Source organism: Lepidochelys olivacea (assembly GCF_965140295.1).
Source record: "Lepidochelys olivacea isolate rLepOli2 genome assembly, chromosome: 6".
Taxonomy (NCBI): Eukaryota; Metazoa; Chordata; order Testudines; family Cheloniidae; genus Lepidochelys; species Lepidochelys olivacea.
The window spans coordinates 117,116,725-117,138,078 of record NC_140416.1 but is presented as its reverse complement, the minus strand read 5'-3'; the positions used below and the strand labels follow the sequence as shown (position 1 = coordinate 117,138,078).

The 21,354-nt window shown below is 44.5% G+C and overlaps 1 protein-coding gene across 1 annotated transcript in view; it reads right to left on the bottom strand.

Annotated features, from left to right (window-relative positions):
- Positions 1 to 21,354, bottom strand: part of RTN1 (reticulon 1) — a 206,460-nt gene that overhangs the window by 88,894 nt on the left and 96,212 nt on the right. Inside the window, exon 2 of the mRNA XM_084630811.1 lies at positions 2,488 to 3,255. Within this exon, the coding sequence (XP_084486937.1) occupies positions 2,488 to 3,255 (768 nt within the window). The remainder of the gene's footprint in view (positions 1 to 2,487; positions 3,256 to 21,354) is intronic.

Genomic DNA, 21,354 nt, shown 5'->3' with positions numbered 1-21,354 from the left:
AGGTGTCTGCTTCAAGCCAATATTTTTTTTAATGTTTCAGTTAGAACGGTTCAGCTGTTTCAGAGAACAAGTCTAGGGAAAATATGTTGTTTTGCTCATGTTAAAAAAAAAATTCTGGCAACCTTTTCTTTGTGAAGCTCTACTGCCTCCATGTTTTGGAGCAGGGACTTCAAATTTGATGGGGGGTGGGGGGTAGCCTTTGTGTCAGGGACGTGCCTTTTGCTGTCCTGGTGAAAATCCGCCCAAATGTGGCCAGGTTCTAAGCCTTTGAAAAAAAACCCTCAGTTCACACATACTCTACAGAAACTTCATAGAGTTTAGCAGCTAAAGTCTCTGAAGATTCTGTCCTTACCAAGCATATTCCAGCCCTCACAGCTCCAAGAGCTGACCAGACCATAAATGTGCTATCCCCACACAGCAGCTGAGCTTGCTCCAGTCCAGGGCTACAGGGGTAAAGTGAGACTTTCCCTGTAATGGTTGCTTCCAGATGCTCAGGGCCAGGGTGGGGCCACGCACTGGAACTCAGAGCAAGGAAACGTCTTTTCTATGCTCTCACAGTGACCCCTCTGCTGGCACCCCAGGCCTGACTTGAAGGCAGAGGGGACAAGGGTCAGACTGGTGTAGGGTGTGACAAGGTGCCTGGTGAGACTGGGATGGGGGCGGATGGGGAAAGAAAATGACAGAGTTGGAGAAAGATGGAAAAGGATAGAATAAGGGTGACAGGGACTGGAAATTGGGGAAGAGGAGGCCTTGTGTCCCAGTCTCCTTGCACAGGTAGTCAAGGGGGGAGACTGGGAGACAGTAAAGGAAATGAGAGACTTGGAACCACTTGGCAAAGGGAGAACTGAGATTGGATGAGGAGTGGGGGGAGACTGAGACTGACTAGACGAGGAGACTGGGAACAAGCTGGCGGGGAGAGGCCGGGGGGAGGGGGCAGGACAGATCTGACAGGCACCTGGGTGGTGGGGGAGAACAGGGATTGGCTAGGCAAAGAGACTGGGACAAGGAGCTGAGGAGGGGAGTATGAGAAGACCGAGATAGGATGAGGAGAGAGACTGGGAAGTGGGGGAGGAGCAGGGAAGAGAGGGATGGCTGGAGGTTGTAGGGAAGGAGAGAGACAGATCAGACAAGGAGGTTGGAAGGAGGAACTGGAACTGTCTGGACAAGGAGACTGGAAACAAGGCACTGGGCAGGGTGGAGAACTGGGATTGGCTGGGGAAGAAGACTGGGAGGCAGGGGAGACTGGGACGGGCTGGGGAAGGACACTGACATGGGGAAGAGAAGCCTGAGTAGTGAAGACTGGGTTTGCGTAGGCAATTATAATGGGCCTGAGATGAGGAGCCAGAAGTGTGGAAGAGATGGGACTGGGACAAGGACAGGTTAGAGGGCACAAGGTCAAGCTTGGGAATGGGAGAAAACAGGCAGAGAGATCTGTGCCCACCAGTGCACACTCCTCTTCAGAGCCTGGATTGGAACCCAAGATTCCTGAGTCTCAGCATTCCTCTACTGTCAGCAAATATCTGTGAAACCCTCTGGCAAAGTGTGCATCCTATCCCCATCTAGTGCTGATCCCCACAGAGGACGGAAACCTACTACAGCTATCAGTTACCCCCTTAGCTCAAGTGGCAGAGGTCTGTGTGGTGGATCTAAAGGTTACATCTCTGCAGAAGAACCAGATGGATGTCAAGATGCCACCTGATGGCATTTCCACGTTTTGTAAAATGGGGATAATACCACAACACCCCTGGGAGGTGAGAGGAAGGCTCACATTTGTGAAGCACCCACATATAATAGTGATGAGCACTACATAAAGACTCATGAGGAAAGTCCTAATTCTGCTCTAGAGTGGGCTTTGAACAGTGTGCAGTGAATAAGACCTGGGGCCACATATTGGGGAGGAGTCTAAAATGAAATACTAAATAGCCGCTCACTAAGTGAGGCTGGGGTGGCGGGGGAAGGAATATGTTGTGCCCTATAAAGTTCTCCCCTCCCCAGTACAAAAAGGGAGCCCAGTTTCTCTCAGAGGGGTGTCACGGATCCACGATGACTCCCTAGCCGGGGGCAGCTTTCCCCCCTCCCCCCACTGGGGCCTGTGCCCTCATTAAGCATTAAGAGTTTTGTTAGGGATGTGTCCTCCAGCTCACTCTGTCCATTTGGTTTCGGCTCTGCAGTGTGAACAGAAGCAAAGAGCAGTACAACGTTGACACCCTCTAAGGTACTGAGCACCTGACATAGTTCAGCTGACTTCAATGGGAACTGCAGGTGCTCAGCCCCTTTGGAAATCAGGCTATTAGTTTAGATAATGATAAGTCTCTGAACACACACAGAGAGCTCACCTGTAAAGTAAATGGGGTGCTTTTTTAACACAGTCGGTGAAATCCTGGCCCGGCTGAAGTCAATGGGAGATTTGCCATTAACTTCAATGGGGTCAGGATCTCACCCAATCACTTTCTAGCATAGTAAGATACTGGGTGTCGGACATCTTACCTGTGCCAGAAGACGGTGGTGTGAGAGAACCTGGGCTATCATCTTCTGGCTCTGACACAGTCACTGTTGGAACCACTTCATGGCTTGGTTTCAGCCCTGTTTCTTGCTTATTTGGAGGTGACTCTTTGTTTGCAGGTTCCCCTACGCTTTCTATCTCAGTGAGTGTAATCTTGACTGGTGCTGTAATCAATGAGGCACTGTGTTGGTCACCAAATATTTCCTCTGCATAGGATGGAACAGTTGATTCTTCAAAAAAGTTTTGTCCTTTGGCCACTTTTGTCTCCTCAAAAGCCGGTTTCTTTGATCCAGAAATATGCTCTAACTTGGCTGCTGTTTCAGGGCACTTATCGATAAAGCTTGTATTCTTGTCTTCTAAGCTTGTGTTGCATCTTTCTTGGTATTTTACCTCTTCTGATCTACTTATGTCCATGTATTTATAAGCTTCTACTTTCATGGGACCTGCTAAGGTTTTATTGACATCAGTGGATTCTGCAGGAGTCATCTCTATTCCTGAATCTGAGCTAAACAACCCACGGGACTCAAATCCCATCACATCTTGAATAGAGTGCCCTAGTGTGTTAAATCCTTCTGTGCTGTCTGAACAAGTAACATGGCTGTTCTCTTTTTGCAGTATTCCCGAGAAGTAGGTAGAATCTGGTGGAGAGGTGTAACAGTCATCTGATATCAGAGATGTGTAAAAGGACCGGTCTCCTCCTTTAGATGTTTTAGTGGAACCGTAATCAAAGAGGTGAGAGGCCTCTGCATCACCTAAAGAAAACACACAAAAAAGAACACATAGTGAAATGGCAAAGTGACTCCTTTTAATTGCTCTTTCTGCAAAGTTTCCCTTTCTCCAGAGATTGAGGAAAATAATCTTCAATCCGATTAATTTTTAGAAAAAATAAAGGTAAATGAGCTCCCAGTCTCACCCACATGTTTGAAAGGAAACTCCAAGCACTGTGAGTGTAAGGCCCAGTTTGAATGTAATTGCAAAATGGTCAAATAGACACACAGACAGTTATCAATGACAAATGAACTTGGAACCTTCATCAGTAACAGTGTAAGGGGACTGTTGCCCCCTTACTAACATTCAATGGGGGTGTTTTAGTTGCTGGCTCCTGGTACTAAAAAGGGGGAAGGGTTCATGTGCAGAGGCAATGTGGTTCAGTGAAATAAGTCAAAAGACTTGGGTTCTATTCCCGGCTGTGGCACTGACCTGCTTTGTGTCCTGAGGTAAATCATTTCACCTCTGTCTCCCTGCCCATCATCTGTCTTGTCTACTTAGACTCAAAAGGCCACACTTTCAAAGGTATTGGCTTCCTGACTGACTTGGGTGCTTTTGAAAAGCACATGAGATGCCTATATGTACCTTTGGACACCTAAATATCTTTCAGAGTAGCAGCCGTGTTAGTCTGTATTCGCAAAAAGAAAAGGAGGACTTGTGGCACCTTAGAGACTAACAAATTTATTTGAGCATATGCTTTCATGAGCTACATGCATCCGATGAAGTGAGCTGTCGCTCACGAAAGCTCATGCTCAGATAAATTGGTTAGTCTCCAAGGTGCCACAAGTACTAAATATCTTTGCAAATCTGGCTCTGAGCTCACTGGGACAGAGCCTGGGGCAACACAGCACAATGGGCTAACTGATCTCAGCAGGAGGCCTCTAGGTGTTATTGTATCATTAATAAATACTAATACTAATAATTAATAGTTGCTGGGGCCAGCCACTAGAAGACGCAATGATCACATGTGCTAAATTAGTGTGTCAAATGACAGGTTTCAGAGTGGCAGCCGTGTTAGTCTGTATCAGCAAAAACAACGAGGAGTCCTTGTGGCAGTTTAGAGACTAACAAATTTATTTGGGCATAAGCTTTCATGGGCTAAAACTCATTTCATCAGATACATGGAGTGGAACATACAGTAGGGAGGTATAAATACACAGCAGATGAAAAGATGGGAGTTGCCTTACCAAGTGAGGGGTCAGTGCTAATGAGCCAATTCAATTTAAGTTGGAAGTAGGCAATTCTCAACAGTTGACAAGAAGGAGTGGAAATCACTTTTGTAGTGTTAATGAGGCCAATGTAAATAAGGTGGCCCATTTCAAACAGTTGACAAGAAGGTGTGAGTATGTAGCAAGGGGAAATTAGTTTTTGTAAAAACAAGGAGGCATACTTGTGGCACCTTAGAGACTAACAAATTGATTTAGTTTCTGTAGTGATCCATCCACTCCCAGTCTCTGTTCAGGCCTAATTTGATGGTGTCCAGTTTGCAAATTAATTCCAGTTCTGCAGTTTCTCTTTGGAGTCTGTTTTTAGAAGTTTTTTTTGTTGAAGAACTGCCATTTTTAAATCCGTTATTGAGTGACCAGGGAGATTGAAGTGTTCTCTGACTGGTTTTTGAATGTTTTTAAACGAGCACAGCCTGGAAGTCAGCCACTCCTGTGTTCCAGTTCCATCTCTGAGGCCCTGGGTAAGTTGTTTAGACCCTTAACTTTCACCAGTGACCTCTAATTATAGGCATCTCAATTTCTGGGTGCCCAGCTTTTAAATGTGGGGCTTTATTTCCAGGGGGTGCTGAGCACCCATGACTACAATTGAAGCCAATGGAAGCTCTGGTTCCTGAGGACCTGATTTGTCAGATGCTAACTGCCAGATTTTCAAAAGAGAATGTTGGGTGCTTTCACCCAGAATTTGAGGTCACTTTGGAAACTTTTCTGCCTTAGTTTCCCCATCTGTAAAAGAGAATGTTGGGTGCTCAAAATTAATACTTACCTATCTCAAGGGAGTGTGGTGTACATCACTTAGTAACTTCTGTATGAGCTACAAAGTATGAGTGTTGATAATTGTTAATATCAACCTAAACAGTTGGATGGATTAATTATTATTTAAGGATTTTAACTCATCGTTAAGGGAGATGCAGTAGTATAGCATAAGTATAGTATCATAGTATGGAGTTTACCCACCTCTCATTTGGGGAATATGGTATTTATCCCCCTCTAATTTAAGGAATAAAGCAATTAATCACTCCTACTCTCCTGTGATGAACAAATCTTGGCTGTATGACCATCACAACTGATGGGTGTGTTATCTACCAACTCATTATGCTCAGCCAAAAATGCATTTTAATAGCACATCCAGTTTTCACCCTGCTGTCATTCTAGCCTAAACCCATTCTGAATAAGGGCACTGCTTGGCCTGGAACACTAGAAAGGTTAGTTTACCCACTTCTTGTTTTACCACCACACCCCTGGGGAGAACTATGCAATGCAATGATAGAACAATATGCTCATGCCTTCCCTAAAACATAATGCTGTCAAAACATAACCACTGCCATCACTGAGTGTCAGAAGAAAGCCATTAAAACAGTAACAAAGTGCAGTAAATAACCACTCAATGGCTTTGTGTTGAGGAGAAATATAAATATTCATGAATATGCCTTTCTGTTTCATTTTACTTTCCAGGCAGTTTGTGAACACATTTCCCAGAAAAAAATGTATTGTGTACATTAAAGTCCCTAGGGCCCAATCATAGATTCATAGATTTTCCTAGAGTTTAAGGCCAGAAGGGACCATTAAATCACCAAGTCTGACCTCCTGTATATCACAGACCATAGATTTTTACCCAGTTAGCCATGAAGGGAGCCCAATAACTTGTGTCTATCACCAAGTCTGACCTCCTGTATATCACAGACCATAGATTTTTACCCAGTTAGCCATGAAGGGAGCCCAATAACTTGTGTCTAACACATATCTTCCAGAAAGGCATCCAGTCTTGATCTGAAGACATTAAGCCTGCAATCCTTCTGCATATGTCCCACTGAGATCAGTGGGAGTCCTGCACCTGGAATGAATGGCACTGCCAGGTTTTTAGCCTGCAGAAATACTGCGAGAGGTGGGATGCTTCTTGGGGTATACAGGACTGTGAGCCACCTGGTTATCCCCTTAACTGGGTTTCAGTTTCCTAACATCACCAGCCTGTTAGTCACTCACACACTCTCCTCTGGGCTATGCCAGCCCTTGCTTTGTCTTGAAAGGTAACTATTAGCTGCATCCCAATCCCCCAGTTCATTGAACCATTCCCCTGTAGTGTTCATCCCCTTGTCCACTGAACACTCACAGAAATACCAGGTCGGCTGTCCCTGGAAAAACAGTATACACAACATTTTCAACTCAGGAGTGGCACCAGGCTTAATATCACAGCACTGAGATATAATTATAGTGAAAACAACAAGTTTATCATCAAAGATTCACAATTCAAATGACAGTAAGAATGTTGGAAACAAAGAGTTACATATAAAACAAAATCATATCATGCTTTCTAGAGACTAAATTTGACAGGTTAACCTCTCGCGTAAAGAAGTTTTATCCCACTCTTCTGCAGCATTTAAACCAGAGTTAATGGAGATCCCATTTTTATGCATGTAAACACACGGCCTGTTTACTTCTTAGATGCAGAATAAAGGTGTTTTTTCTTTGCCTTCTGCTTATATCTGCAAAGTTCCTTGTTTGAACTCAGAGTCAAGATAACCACCTGTGGATCATTTTTCCCATGTGCTGCTTGCCTGTTGTTTTCATATCTCTCCGACTTCACCTGTAAATGGTTAGTCATTGTGTTAGCTTACAGTGGTTAATCTACATTTCTTGTCTGACAAAAAACCTATTGGTCAACCTGCCTTGAAAAAAGACTAAGAACATATTTTCAGCACACCTGCCTAACTCCTTACCTAGCATCTGTACATCCATTTCACAGTGCTATTGATGAGCAGTGTGGCCCTGGCTTTCATTTAGGACCTCACATGATATTCTTTGATGAATCAGAATGTACACATCAGAATCAAGACATTTCTGTAACCCCCTTGCCAGTGAGCACTGAGAGGTTATTGGGTCACAATAGGCATCGAGTGGGACTTTCAATCATGCAATAAAAACTACCACACAGACAAGTTCACACACCACTAGAGAACATGCTAGCCAGATTCTGATCTCAGGGGTGCTGGTGGCTTGTGAAACGAACATATGGCTAGGAGTGAAGGACATCTGGATTCTATTCCAGACTCTCCTATTGACTTGCTATGTGACTCTGGACAAGTCACTGCCTCTCTCTGCTATAGATTCCTTCTTGGTTACATAGGGCTAATAATGTTTCCCTGACTTTGTAAAATACCATATAAAGGCAGATAATTATTTATTTTTATTACACGGGTGCAAATCCAGAATAACTTCATTGTCTTCTGTGGAGTGACTCCAGATTCACACCAGATTAGAATTAGCCTAAACCCTACTACCATCAAGCAGACTCGAAGGTCCTTGGGTCCAGGTGAGCTCCATGTTGCACAGGACCCAAAGGGAGAAGCAAAACCAGCTTTATGTCATTTATGTCCTCATCCTGAGGCAAGCCAGGGGCTGATTTGTCCCTCAGTTTCAGAGCTGCTCTAATTTGCACCCAGCAGCCAATGACTCTAAGGATCTGATCTGGGGATGGCACACGGGCTTACTGCAGTGTTCCAGCCAGACCCCCTCACCTTTGTCCCTTCTATGCCTCCCATGCTGAGGGCTCCACACTGCAGGAGGACCCTTAGGTCACTGGGTAAGCCAGTTTTATGACCCTTTTGTGCTGAAGGGCAGGATTGAGGAGCTGTCCCCAATGCACCTGTGTTCAGGTGCCCATCCTTTCCTCTAGGAGATAACACCCACTGCAAGACAGGCTTATTGGAGCTGATTGGGGGTAAAAAAATTCCTGCAAAAAATTCACCTTTTCATTGAAAAAACAAAACATTTTTAGCAGAAAACCACAAAAAATGGAACATTTTCAATTTTTGTCCAAAAATGTTCTGTTTTCTGCTGAAAATTTGGAGCTTGCCAGGAAAGCAGATGCTTGTCATGGAAACGTTCATTCAGTCAAAACCCCAGTTTTCCATAGCCGTCATTTTCAATTTGTCTTTTCTGGGCTCCTCTATGCCCTCTCCCCTATGAGTGGTGCACTCCTCGGGCTGGTGCTGAAAGAACACACAGGCACACCTGCCATAGCTACTCACTCAATAACTCCCCCTCACACACACACTTTGCTGACCAAATCACTCTCAGTATGGTTGGAGCCAAAAGCAGTGTTGGGCCTAGGAAGTCTGAACACTTTGGCTGCTATTTAACAACAGCTGTATCTATCTTAGCTACTTATATAGCCTGTAGTATCCAAATGCCTTACAGATTTTAATGTATTTATCCTCATGACAGCCCTGTGAATTAGGGAAGTGCTATCATCCCTATTTACATATGGAAACCTGATACACAGAAAGGGTAAGTGACTTGCCCCAGGGTGTCTGTTAAAAGCAGAAAGAAAAGGAGTACTTGTGGCACCTTAGAGACTAACCAATTTATTTGAGCATGAGCTTTCGTGAGCTACAGCAGTGAGCTGTAGCTCACGAAAGCTCATGCTCAAATAAATTGGTTAGTCTCTAAGGTGCCACAAGTCCTCCTTTTCTTTTTGCGAATACAGACTAACACGGCTGTTACTCTGAAACCTGTTAAAAGCAGGTAATTCAATCTGCATCTCCCAAGTCCTGTGACAGTGCCCTAACCACGGGACCATCTGATTTGCCAATAGGCCCCATACCGTAGCCTGTTATGTTCACAGTATACACAGAGAAAGTAGAAGTAGAATAAAAAACATTTATATTCTCCCTGAAAGGTTACAACATAACCCTACTTTAGTTCTTAGAACCCAGAAATCTAACACACAGCAGCCAGTCACATGAGTATTCACAAACACTTTCTCTTTCTGCAAACACAAAATTGTTCCTGTGAAGATTCATGGAATGCAGGGGGTGCTGATCCAGACAAAGCAAATTCAAAACCAATATTCACAAATGCTTGTTTGCAATATTCAATCAGCTCTACCCACAGCATACATATGTCAGATGACCATGCCTTAGAAGATCTTAGCATTTCTGGTCAATTGCTTAGTGCAACGGTAATCGAAATTGTTGGCTTAGTATCAGGGGCTTAGCAGCAAGTCACTTATACTTAGTGGTTATAGCACAGCAAAACAGATGATTACTAATATTTTTCTTAGAGGCTGGTATCTGTTTAGCTTTTCAGCAAAAAAGTTAAAAATAAAACATGTAATAATAACTGCTAATAAATATTATTTACACTTTTTGAAAACAAACAATAGTGTAGTTGATGGTATCAAACATAACTGTCGCTTTTTAATAAGCTCCCTGTTGATCCTTGATCATTTCCCAATGCCAGATCAGAAACCAGACTTCTAACTGATGTTACTAGGGTGAAACTAGAGTTGTTTCTAGGTTCAGTAACGTTTTGAATTAGCATAGCGCACTGAGAAATCCCAACTCCCAGGACCGCTGCAGCTTTCATAAGATTGTGTATGATTAAATTGACTTATTACAAGGATTCAGTGCAGATCCACATTTATATAGGAAATGACTGTAGAAACTTTAACTCCAGTTGTAAAAGTGTCTCTTAAGAAAATATTAATACATAAGCTACTAGTCTGGCCATTAAAGATCGGGAAATCTATAACTGCTGGCTAGATGTATCTAGGATCTAGCTCAGTGCAGATAGCTAACCTTTTATCGAAGAGTGGTGTATTCAGAGCCTAGTGATTAAGCAGACTCCCTCTAACTTTTTAAATTTATTCAGATTCAGTTCAATATCCGTGGGAAAGGGAGGGATGAATAGCCCTAGTAACTGACACTGAATTTAATCTTGTTTCAAATGTTCCCCCAAAACTTTGCTTGCCAATTCAGGTAAAGCAAAGCAATTCACTGACAGAAAGAAGCAGTCATGATGTCCTGTAATACAAGCCTTGGAGAAATAATATATCTGAGTGTTGATCCAACACATTTGTGGAGATGGCTAATGGAGATTAAAATGTGCCTGTCTAGTGTAATGGTTTACTCCCCAAACTGTAGGGAAATCAGCTGATTTTTAAATCTCTCCAGAAAACTCTAGTTTGCTAACAGGGAACTTTTATCTTTATCAGAAAGAAAGTTGTCCATTATCTAAAGCAGTGGTGGGCAAGCTTTTTGGCCCGAGGGCCACATCTGGGTGGGGAAATTGCATGCAGGGCCATGAATGTAGGGCTGGGGTAGGGGGTTGGGGTGCAGGAGGGAGTGTGGGGTATGGGAGGGGGTGCGGTGTGCAGGAAGGGGCTCAGGGCAAGGGGTTGGAGCGGAGGAGGGGTGAGGGGCATACGAGGGGGCTCAGGAAAGGGGGTTGGGATGCAGGAGGGGTGCAGGGTGCGGCAGGGGGCTGAGGTGAGGCAGGGGCTCATGGCAGGGAGTTGGGATATGCAGTGCAGGAGGGGTTCAGGCTCCGGCCCAGTGCCACTTACCTGGAGTGGCTCTGGGGTGGCAGTGGCATGCACCAGGGCTAGGGCCCCAGTTCCCCCTTCCCAGCCAATGGGAGCTTCGGGGGAGGTACCCACAGGCAAGAGCAGCGCATGGAGCCCTCTGCCCCTCAACAGAGGCCGCAGGGATGTGGTGCCGGCCACTTCCCGGAGCGGCGCGGGGCCTGGGGTGCCACGGGGGTGGCAATCCCACCGGCCGGATCCAAAGCCCTGAGGGGCCAGATCCAGCCCGCAGGCTGTAGTTTGCCCACCGCTGATCTAAAGGCTCATTGTTTGTATTCTCCCTATGAGAAATTCACCCCTTTTGCAAAAGGCCAGTCCAAGGATCATGCACCAGGTAAATCCCACTTAACCTTTGTTTTGAGAACTGACTTAAGTGGTACATAGGCCTTGACTTTCTGCACAGGGTGAATTTTGCTCCTGAGGCAAAATACTCGTCCCAATGAAGTTAATGGTAAAAGCCCCATTAATTTCGCTGCTGGTATGTAGCTAAGAGACTATGTGACTGATTAAATGGCCATGGAACTCTATGGGAGTTCTACATTTATGCTAAACTAACATTTATTAAATGTGTTTTCAGGAATTGAAAAGAATAAGAGATTTTGAAAATGGCTATTTTGTGTCATCAGGGCTAAGTTATTGACTGAACAAAATGGTCTCCATTAAAGGCTAAATTCTGAAGCTATTAAACAGTTGATGACCAAACTAATTTAGAAATCGTTGGTTCCATATAGAGTAACTTTCTGAATTTAAAAAAGGCCATTGATGTCCAATTTGGATCAATGAAAGATTAAGTGCTCCATGGTAATGGAACGGAACTAAAAATTAGCTGAGGATAATAGCTGAGAAAAATAGCTAATTCAAATGAGTGATTACTATAGTTTCTGCAAAGTAGGATCTGATAAATCTTCCCCAGTGAATAGTTCAGAATCTTTTGCATGTGCCAAGAAAATTATTAGGCGCATGTATAAAATAACCAGGATCCATGTTAACAGGTCTTTATCAAGTTGTCAAAAAGGTAGGTTATTTAAATATAGACAGGCACTCAGATACCACTGTGATGGCCTCCAATATAGAATTGCTGGATTAATTCATATGAATGTGAAAGTCTAGTTCTATTTTGAAAAAGAATTGTAAAAATAGCAACACCAGGTTCAATGTTGATTGTACCTCATTGATCTTTTTCAGATCAAATCTACTAAATTTTCAGAGGGGGAGGCATTGGCCTTGAGGCCTTCACCATTACACTGTATCTACAGATACTATCTGTTCAATGCAGATCAGCCTTTTGCTGTGCAAAAACAACTTTATTGAACTTACATCCTTTACAACAATGCTAGATATGCCTATCTACCAGCAGATGGTGCTCTTTGTACTAACTTACTATTTGCAAATCCAGCTTTTACATTCACACTTCTCTACAGAACTCTCATGAGCCTGCCTGTATGAAAGATTTAACTCAGCCATGTACAGTATGGTCAAATATGGACAGAATCAACGGCAATTGGCTGGCAATCACTTTGTGATACATTTATGAGATGAGGAATACTTGTGGTACCTTAGAGACTAACAAATTTATTTGAGCATAAGCTTTCGTGAGCTACAGCTCACTTCATCGGATGCATTCAGTGGAAAATACAGTGGGGAGATTTATATACATAGAGAACATGAAACAGTGGGTGTTACCATACACACTGTAAGGAGAGTGATCACTTAAGATGAGCTAATACCAGCAGGAGAGCCGGGGGGCGGGAGGGGGAGAAAACCTTTTGTAGTGATAATAAAGGTGGGCTATTTCCAGCCGTTGACAAGAACGTCTGAGGAACAGTGTGTGTGGGGGGGAAATAAACATGGGGAAATAGTTTTACTTTGTGTAATGACCCATCCACTCCCAGTCTCTATTCAAGCCTAAGTTAATTGTATCCAGTTTGCAAATTAATTCCTATTCAGCAGTCTCTTGTTGGAGTCTGGTTTTGAAGTCTTTTTGTTGTAATATTGCAACTTTTAGGTCTGTAATCAAGTGACCAGAGAGATTGAAGTGTTCTCCAACTGGTTTTTGAATGTTATAATTCTTAACATCTGTTTTGTGTCCATTTATTCTTTTACGTAGAGACTGTCCAGTTTGCTCAATGTACATGGCAGAGGGGCATTGCTGGCACATGATGGCATATATCACATTGGTAGATGTGCAGGTGAACGAGCCTCTGATAGTGTGGCTGATGTGATTAGGCCCTATGATGGTGTCCCCTGAATAGATATGTGGACACAGTTGGCAACGGGCTTTGTTGCAAGGATAGGTTCCTGGGTTAGTGGTTCTGTTGTGTGGTGTGTGGTTGCTGGTGAGTATTTGCTTCAGGTTGGGGGGCTGTCTGTAAGCAAGGACTGGCCTGTCTCCCAAGATCTGTGAGAGTGATGGGTCGTCCTTCAGGATAGGTTGTAGATCCTTGATGATGCATTGGAGAGGTTTTAGTTGGGGGCTGAAGGTGATGGCTAGTGGTGTTCTGTTATTTTCTTTGTTGGGCCTGTCCTGTAGTAGGTGACTTCTGGGTACTCTTCTGGCTCTGTCCATCTGTTTCTTCACTTCAGCAGGTGGGTATTGTAGTTGTAAGAATGCTTGATAGAGATCTTGTAGGTGTTTGTCTCTATCTGAGGGGTTGGAGCAAATGCGGTTGTATCGTAGAGCTTGGCTGTAGACAAATGGATCGTGTGGTGTGATCTGGGTGAAAGCTGGAGGCATGTAGGTTTTCTTCCCCCCACCCTCTGCTCTCCTGCTGGTATTAGCTCATCTTAAGTGATCACTCTCCTTACAGTGTGTATGGTAACACCCATTGTTTCATGTTCTCTGTGTATATAAATCTCCCCCCTGTATTTTCCACTGAATGCATCCGATGAAGTGAGCTGTAGCTCATGAAAGCTTATGCTCAAATAAATTTGTTAGTCTCGAAGATGCCACAAGTACTCCTTTTCTTTTTGCGAATACAGACTAACACGGCTACTACTCTGAAACCTGTCATTTATGAGATGGACATTATCAGATCTCCCAACAGTCCTGGGTTTCATGAGATTATCCCCCTTTGGCCTCCAAGCCCTCCCTGTCCCAGTTGATGGGTAATTTGCTCTGGGCTCATTTGAGAAGGCCCCCAAATTGAGTGGCATTGTGATCTGGCGCCTGGAGTCACAGCACCACTCAGGTTTAGCTCATCTGCCCTTCTGTAGATGGAGGCAGAGGGGTAGACAGACCAAATTTAAGTGGCGTTGCAACCCTGTGCACTAGGTTGATTGCCAATCAAATTTGGCTTGTCCACCCCTCTGTCTCCACCTACAGAGGAGAGAAGGGGCAAACCTGAATGGTGTTGGGTCCTGCTTTAGTCACTTGAAATGGTGGGAAGTCTGCATTATAAAAAAATGAATGTATCGCAGCAGAGGCAAATTGCATTCACATCCTGGACGTTCGTTTCCCCAGCTCTCTATGTGAGTCCTGAATGCAGGGGCAGATGGGAGGATGCTTTGTGCTAACTCAACGCAGCTGGCTAGACTTTGCTTTAGTTCTCTGAGACAGGACAGAGACCATGCATCCGATGAGAAGGAGTGAAGCTGTGACACAAGTTATCCTCCTCAAGGAGTTTCCCCCCCAGGATCCCAGAAGGAAAGCTGCAGTGTGGAGAGACAGGGAGGCTGTGGGTCACAACCCAAGTGATGAAGGGGCTCCAGGGCAAAAGGATGGGGGAGGAAACAGCAGAACCGAGTCTCTTCTCTCACTTATACTGGTTTTACATCTGGGTAACTCCATTGCCTTCAGTGGAGTGTCTCCTGATTTACACCCACATGATAGGAGGAGCAAGCCCTGAACTCTTACAATCTTGCATTAGACAACGGTGATATCATTTGCATGTCGTCTTTCCCATCCGAAGGTCCAAAGAAGACAGCCCAGAGCTGGGGCTGGGCGGTTTTTCCTCCCCTTGAGATGCCGACTGGCTCTATCTCAATTAGACTCCTGAGCAATTCAGAAAACCAACCTGGGTAAATCATGGCACTGGCTAAGCTGCTGAGCTCAAGAGCATTTTCTCTGGGAGGGTTGTGTAGAGAACAGGGACACTCAGGAACACAACGAGGGGCTAAACCCTAAGCAGCACTGAGCTCCCAACTCCCATTGTCTTCAGGGCGATGTGTGAGTGCTCAGGAGGGTTCCCTGGCAAAGCTGCGTACTACAGCAACAATTCCTATGCTAGACCGTTAAAAGGAGAGGTCTCAGTTTGGGGCCCAATCATTGGAGGTGTTGAGCACCCTGAACCCCTACTTACATAAACAGGTCTCAAGGTGCTTAGCTCCTGCCAGGGGGTGCTGAGGGATCCCAGGATCAGGGCAAAGTTATCAGCCAGGCTTGCAAAGTGAGTGTATAATAAATGATTCCGCATTTCCCCCCCCCCCATGGAGAGAGACCACATGCACAGCCTGCAGGCTTTCCACTTCAGCAAACAGGCCGAGAGAAATAAAACTTGTCCTGGCAGTAAAGTGCGGGTATAAGTGTCTTTGACAGCTCTCACCAGTGGATTAGAAAACATAAAAATAAACAGCCCCCAAAAGAGTCCCCCCTCATCAACAAAAAATCTTCCAGCGTTGTAAGGGTGAGTTTTAAAAGGAGGTGATGACATCCTCTAAATAGGAACCAATAGCGCTCATTGGGCTAAATCGCCATGGTAATTATCTGACAGAGGATGACGCTCATATCACTTTGCCATTTCAACAGAAAGCCGAGCATCCTCAGAAATGAAAAGACAGGTACAGGCAGTATCATGTATTTGTTATAACAATAATATTAGTAACCTGAGTTGTAAGGTATGGTTCAGGGATACGAAAAGTCTTCCTAAAAAACTATCCAATGTACGTCTCTAGGGCTGATTAAGCTCCGATTAAGAGAGATAATGTACTCTTATTTCGTTTTACTCACATGGTACCACTAGAGTGATCAAACTTAGGTCAAAGGATAAAATTTTCAGAAGCACCTATGTAACATAGGTGCCTAAGGGCTTGTCTATATGGGGACACTCAGGAAAATTAATCTGAATTGGCTAAAGGTGTGATTTAAAGTGGATTAGTTCAACTGCATCAAATCCCTGTGTGGACACTCTCATCCAGAATTAAAGTGCCCTTAATTCTGCTTAGTTCAATTCACTGAATCAATGCCACTTCAATTCTGAATGAGAATGTACACACAGGAGTTTAATGCAGAAATCTACTTTTAATATACATCTTCAGTTAATTTGGATTAACTTTCATGCGTATCCTTGTGTAGACAAACTCTCAGCCCTATTTTCAAAATGATGTAGGTACTTAGGAGCCTTAAGTCTCATGGGCTTTCAAAGCTCCTAAGAGAAGCTTGGTGGGGGAGGTGGAAAGAGAATTTGGATACGGTTCAAATAAACGTCCAGAGAGATCTGAGTTGAAACTCTGAACTTTTGCGGGCCAGCCATGACTGATTGAACCCTGCACAAAATGAAGCCCATTTCTTGTCAAACATTGAGAGGAAAGGGTACCCTTCTGCTCTGGGCTTGGTTTAAACTCCCTGAGGTCTACTAAGCTGTTTCAGCAACATAAATGCTTTGAAGAGATAGAGGATACATCTACACAGCAAAAACAAAACAAAAAAACCCACCAAAACCCCATGGCAGTGAGTCCCAGAGCCCAGGACAACTGACTTGGGCTTGCGGGGCTCAAAATAGCAGTGTAGACGTTCAGACTCAGGCTGGAGCCCATGCTCTGAGATTCTCCCCGCTCACTGGGTTTCAGAGCTTGGGCTCCAGCCCAGTGGAATCACTGAACACAGAAGAGAAAACTGCATACCACCTACAGCAAAGCGTTAGGTACAATACAACACAGACAAGAACTTAGGTCTGGGGTAAATTAGGAGTGACTCAATTGAAACTAGTGGAATTACACCTGTGGAAAGCTGTCACAAGAGAGACATCTCAGACTCTTAGAGCAAACAGAGTCTGAAGATTTGAAATCATCAGCTTCAAATCAGGATCAAATCCAATGCCCAAGGGAAAGCAGCCAAATCTAGGTCAGAGAGGCCATGGCTTTGTGAGCCTAGGCTCAGAGTCTAGAACAACTGTCTATGTATTTTTTTCCTATTGTGTCCCACCATTGCTCCAGCAATGCAGCACCACTAATGAGAGCAACAAGTAAGTGGAGCATTAGAACAGACCGGCCACTCGTGGCTGCTGTTATTTTGTCTACGACAGTGCTACTCACTGGTAGTACTAGTGAGAAATGTTGAGAGAAAACAGGTCGTATAGATCCAGCCTAGGTAGGACCTAGGGGAAGAGATATTGGGGCAGAGTGAAGAAGACAAGGCATCACGAGCAATTAGCATCAAGAAACACTAAAAGCAGAAACAGTCTGATGCAGACAACCAGTCACCTGGCCACTCACAGGGCCAGGGATCTAAAATGCTTGCATTGTTTGTTCCTGTGTTAAGTGATTTCTCTCTATTTTTAGGAGCGGGAGGAGGGTGGTCAGAGGATACGTCTAACATGTCAACTGAACATTTTTTGACAGTACATTAAAGGAAGAGTTTAATCTCCAAGGCAGTGGCAGAATATGAGTCAGATTTACAGCTGGTGTAACTGGCATAGCTCCACTGGCTTCATTTTACACCTGCTGAGGATTTGGCCCCTATACGTTTTGACATAGATGCTACAAAAACTTCTACTGTACATTTAAAGTTAGATATATGAAAATCAGTTCCTCCTTTACTTACCTGCCAAGATTGGAATTTTGAGTTTTGTTCCTGCAGGAGATGAAGCTCCAAGCAGGGATAGGAAGACCTTTGTAGCCATTGCACATTTCTGATGAACATACCAACCCATGTGCTATTTCAGGAACAAAACAATACAGCCATGAGACACTCCACATCATTTGTGTCATAAGAGCTTTTCAAAATGAAGGAAAATAAGGGAGTAGAACCATGAATCTCCAAAGTTCTGAGGGGACACCAGAAATATGCAGATAATTAATGAGCCAGCCTGGCAAGCTTTGGAATCTGCGCTCCGGGCCAGCGGGCAATGAAGATTTCAAAGCCACCTGGGCTGAGTGACTGCCCCACTTATTGAAAGGTTTCTAGGCTTTCTAAAGACCTTAGATAATTAGGGTTTTATTGTGCTGTTTGCCTTCGTTCTGAACTACTGTTTCTTAAAACGGCATGATGTGGGGCTAGATTGTCCTTTGGCCTAGCCTGTGTGATGATCACTGTGATACCCTGGCACCCCCTTATTCACCACTGTCATATAATTAGGATATGTTTTGCACAAAGTATGCCTTGTGAGGTATCATCCTAAAAGTCTTGATCTGCTAGACATTAATATCTCATTGGATTGTATGTGCTATCATCATATGTGAAGTTATGAAGTTTGGTTATGTATGTGGTACTGAAACACACTGTGAGTTTGAAAACACCCACAAGCAGCCTTTCCGGTACAACAGTAAAAAGGCCAAGCAATGTTAATGGCTTATTGAGGAAATGCACACAAGCACGAGGATTACCCCAGGAACTGTGTGCAATAGAACCCTCTCAGAGATAGCACTACACAATGGGAACTCTTTGACCCAGGTCACAGAAAAATTGCTTTCCAGCAAGTTGGAAGAAGATAATAAAGGGGGAAATGACATCATGATGGTATCTCACTACAACAACACTCGTGGAAACACCTGAGGAACAAAGACTGAACTGGGGGAAGTGATGGTCCCTGGCTAAAAGGATTTCTAGCCTGTGTATGAAAACCTGGAAAACTCAAGCTGCAAAGCAAAGGCAGCTTGTGCCTTACGAATCTGCCAGCCTGTTTATTTCTCAGGATGAGAATTTGCTAATTCATATCCTACCTATCTAGTGTGTTAAGATCAGTTTGCATTTTTGTTTAGTTACTAGGTAATCTGCGTTGATCTGTTTGCTATAATTTATAATCACTTAAAATCTATCTTTTGTAATTAATAAATGTATTTTATGTTTTAATCCAAACCAGTATGCATTTGACTAAGGTGTCTGGGGAAAACCTCAGCTTGGTTACCACAAGTGTGCATGGTCCTCTTCACATTGAGGGAGTGGTAGACCAGGTATTAAACCCATATACTGGCCAGATTTGACCAGGGCAGGACGATACTGCTCTGGGGGTCCTAGACTAGGAGGCTGGTGGTTAGAGTGTCTGCATGTAACTGCAGCTGGGTGTGTCCCTACCTGTGTGAATACTGGTGAAAGTGCAAGCTTGGAGGGCTTTGTAGCTTGTCACAGCAGCACAGTATGAGAGGTAGCCCAGGCTGGTGGGTCAGAGGGCTCAGTGGTACCCAAGCTCCAGGTTGCACCCTGAGGGAACCTGTCACAGTCGCCACCTTGACTGACATACTGGAGTCTGAACCAGGGACCTGGACAGCTAAAATCATGAGCTGCTACAGCTTGAGTTAAAAGGTCACTGGGGCTGTAGCAGACTCATATCCTCTGTGGATTAGGCACAGAGTATGAGGTAGGGGAAGACACCTGAAACACATACTCCACAGCGGGTTACACCAGTGCAAGAGGCATAAAGATCATCGCACAAACATCCCTACATCCCTCTGACTACCCAGTCCTTGGGTCTAGCAATGCAGAAGCAAGGAAGTGCTGCAGACTCGCTACTCATGGTTTGGAAAATATGGACATGGATTGGACAGAGCCTTGTCTCAGCCCCACCCTCTCCTCAACAGACTGGCCTGCACAGCTGAGCCACTGCAGATATCATCATTTGCTTACATTATAGGAAAGCAGCAAATTACTATGCCCCTGTTGCAAGGGGGAAGCAGGGTGGAAATTGTGTCTTCCCTGTGTTGCACTTGGGGAGACACAGCAATGTACTGCCTCATAAACAGGGTTTGTGGCAAAGTCACAATCTCTCTCCCAGAGATCTTACGCAGTGTAACTGGTATTTAGTAAAGCTTTCCTGTTCGCTTTCAGAGTAAGCCTAACTTCAGGTCTATAATTTGTTGGAATGTATATTATTAAAACAGGTGGGAGTGAACAGCTGGATCTAACACTGTGCACAAGCCGAGATTGGTTATTTGGATGTACCACCCTCTGCTCAGCCCTTTGTTTGGCTTTGCAAATGAAAAACAAACAGAAGTGCCCAGATCACAATCCCTATTGTCACTTTAATAAATTCCCTCCATGCACAGGGAAAGCAGGTAGCTATACAAACCAGCACACAAGGAAAAAATTATTAATATCCTCATTATCCGCGGTGCATTCATTTTCTTTCTCTATCTGATTTGTGGGCTAATAGCTCCTGTGCAGTGAAAACAGACTAGTAGCCCACCCTGCTAATATGCTAATCATGGGCCATACTGATGTCAGTGACTGCGAACTGATATTTGAGCAGAAGGCCACAGCATTTTCTTGCCTCTGAAAACAAACAAGATGCTGGGAGGCCACCAGGCTAAGGAAGAACGGTACACGGAGGAATTCAAAACATGCATAATTGATAACAATGCTACACCAGTTCAGCCCATTGCATGTTGCAAGCAGCCAGTTAAAATCTGCAGTAGTTGGCAGTAATATCTGACCCAGATACTAACTTCAGTTCAACATGGCAATTCTATCCTTAGACTACTCAGTGTAGCAAGCCGTTCTTGCAGGGTGACCGCGGAATGTGATTGCCTGAATCTGTCATCTTTGTGCCATCACTACATATGCGTGCTGTGTAATTATTGTTCACAATACACAGCAGCTGGCCTGAGCAATGGGTGACAGAGAGGAGAACGAACCCTGCCTCAGAGAGTCAGAGTCCCTCCCCTGCTCTCTCCTTCTACTGGGGAGGGAGTCAGGGCCAGATTCTTAAAGGCACCAAAAGATGCAGATAGGCTATGGTCGGCATCTCAATCTGAGCAGGGGAACGTGGGGGCTTACTCCCCACTACAGTCCTGTACTGCCAAGTAAGGACTGTGACAATCTAGCCCCAGAAAACAAAGTGTCATGGATACTGTGACATTTTTAGGCCTGATCCGATTTAGTGCTGATTGCTTCCAACAAGCTGCTGATCCCCTTCCTCTCACAGTGATCTCCAGGGGCACTGAGAGAGCCCAGCACATTTCAGAGGGTGCCTAGCACTTTGCAGCATGTATCCCTTTATCCCTTGGCCCATGCAGGGAGTAACGGAGACTCTCATTTGGACCCTACCAGCTCACCAGTTTCAGCAGGGCTCTTTCTTTCTCGTGTTGAGAGTTGCTACGTGTCCCAAATTTCACAAGACCTTGCTGGCTGTAAGGGGCGTTCCCATGGCATGAGAGCCTTGCTGGCAGGAGAACGGTCCCAAAAGATCATTTTGAATGACAGTTGTCAGTGCACCTAGTTGAGTTTATTTTTCAGGACAAAAGGAAATAGGTGTGTAATGGGGTGGCACCCACCTCTCAGGAGTGCCCCTTGGCTGAGTGTGTGTGCCTGAAGTCTCTCAGTTTGTGGTGACTCCTGTCAGTGGTTT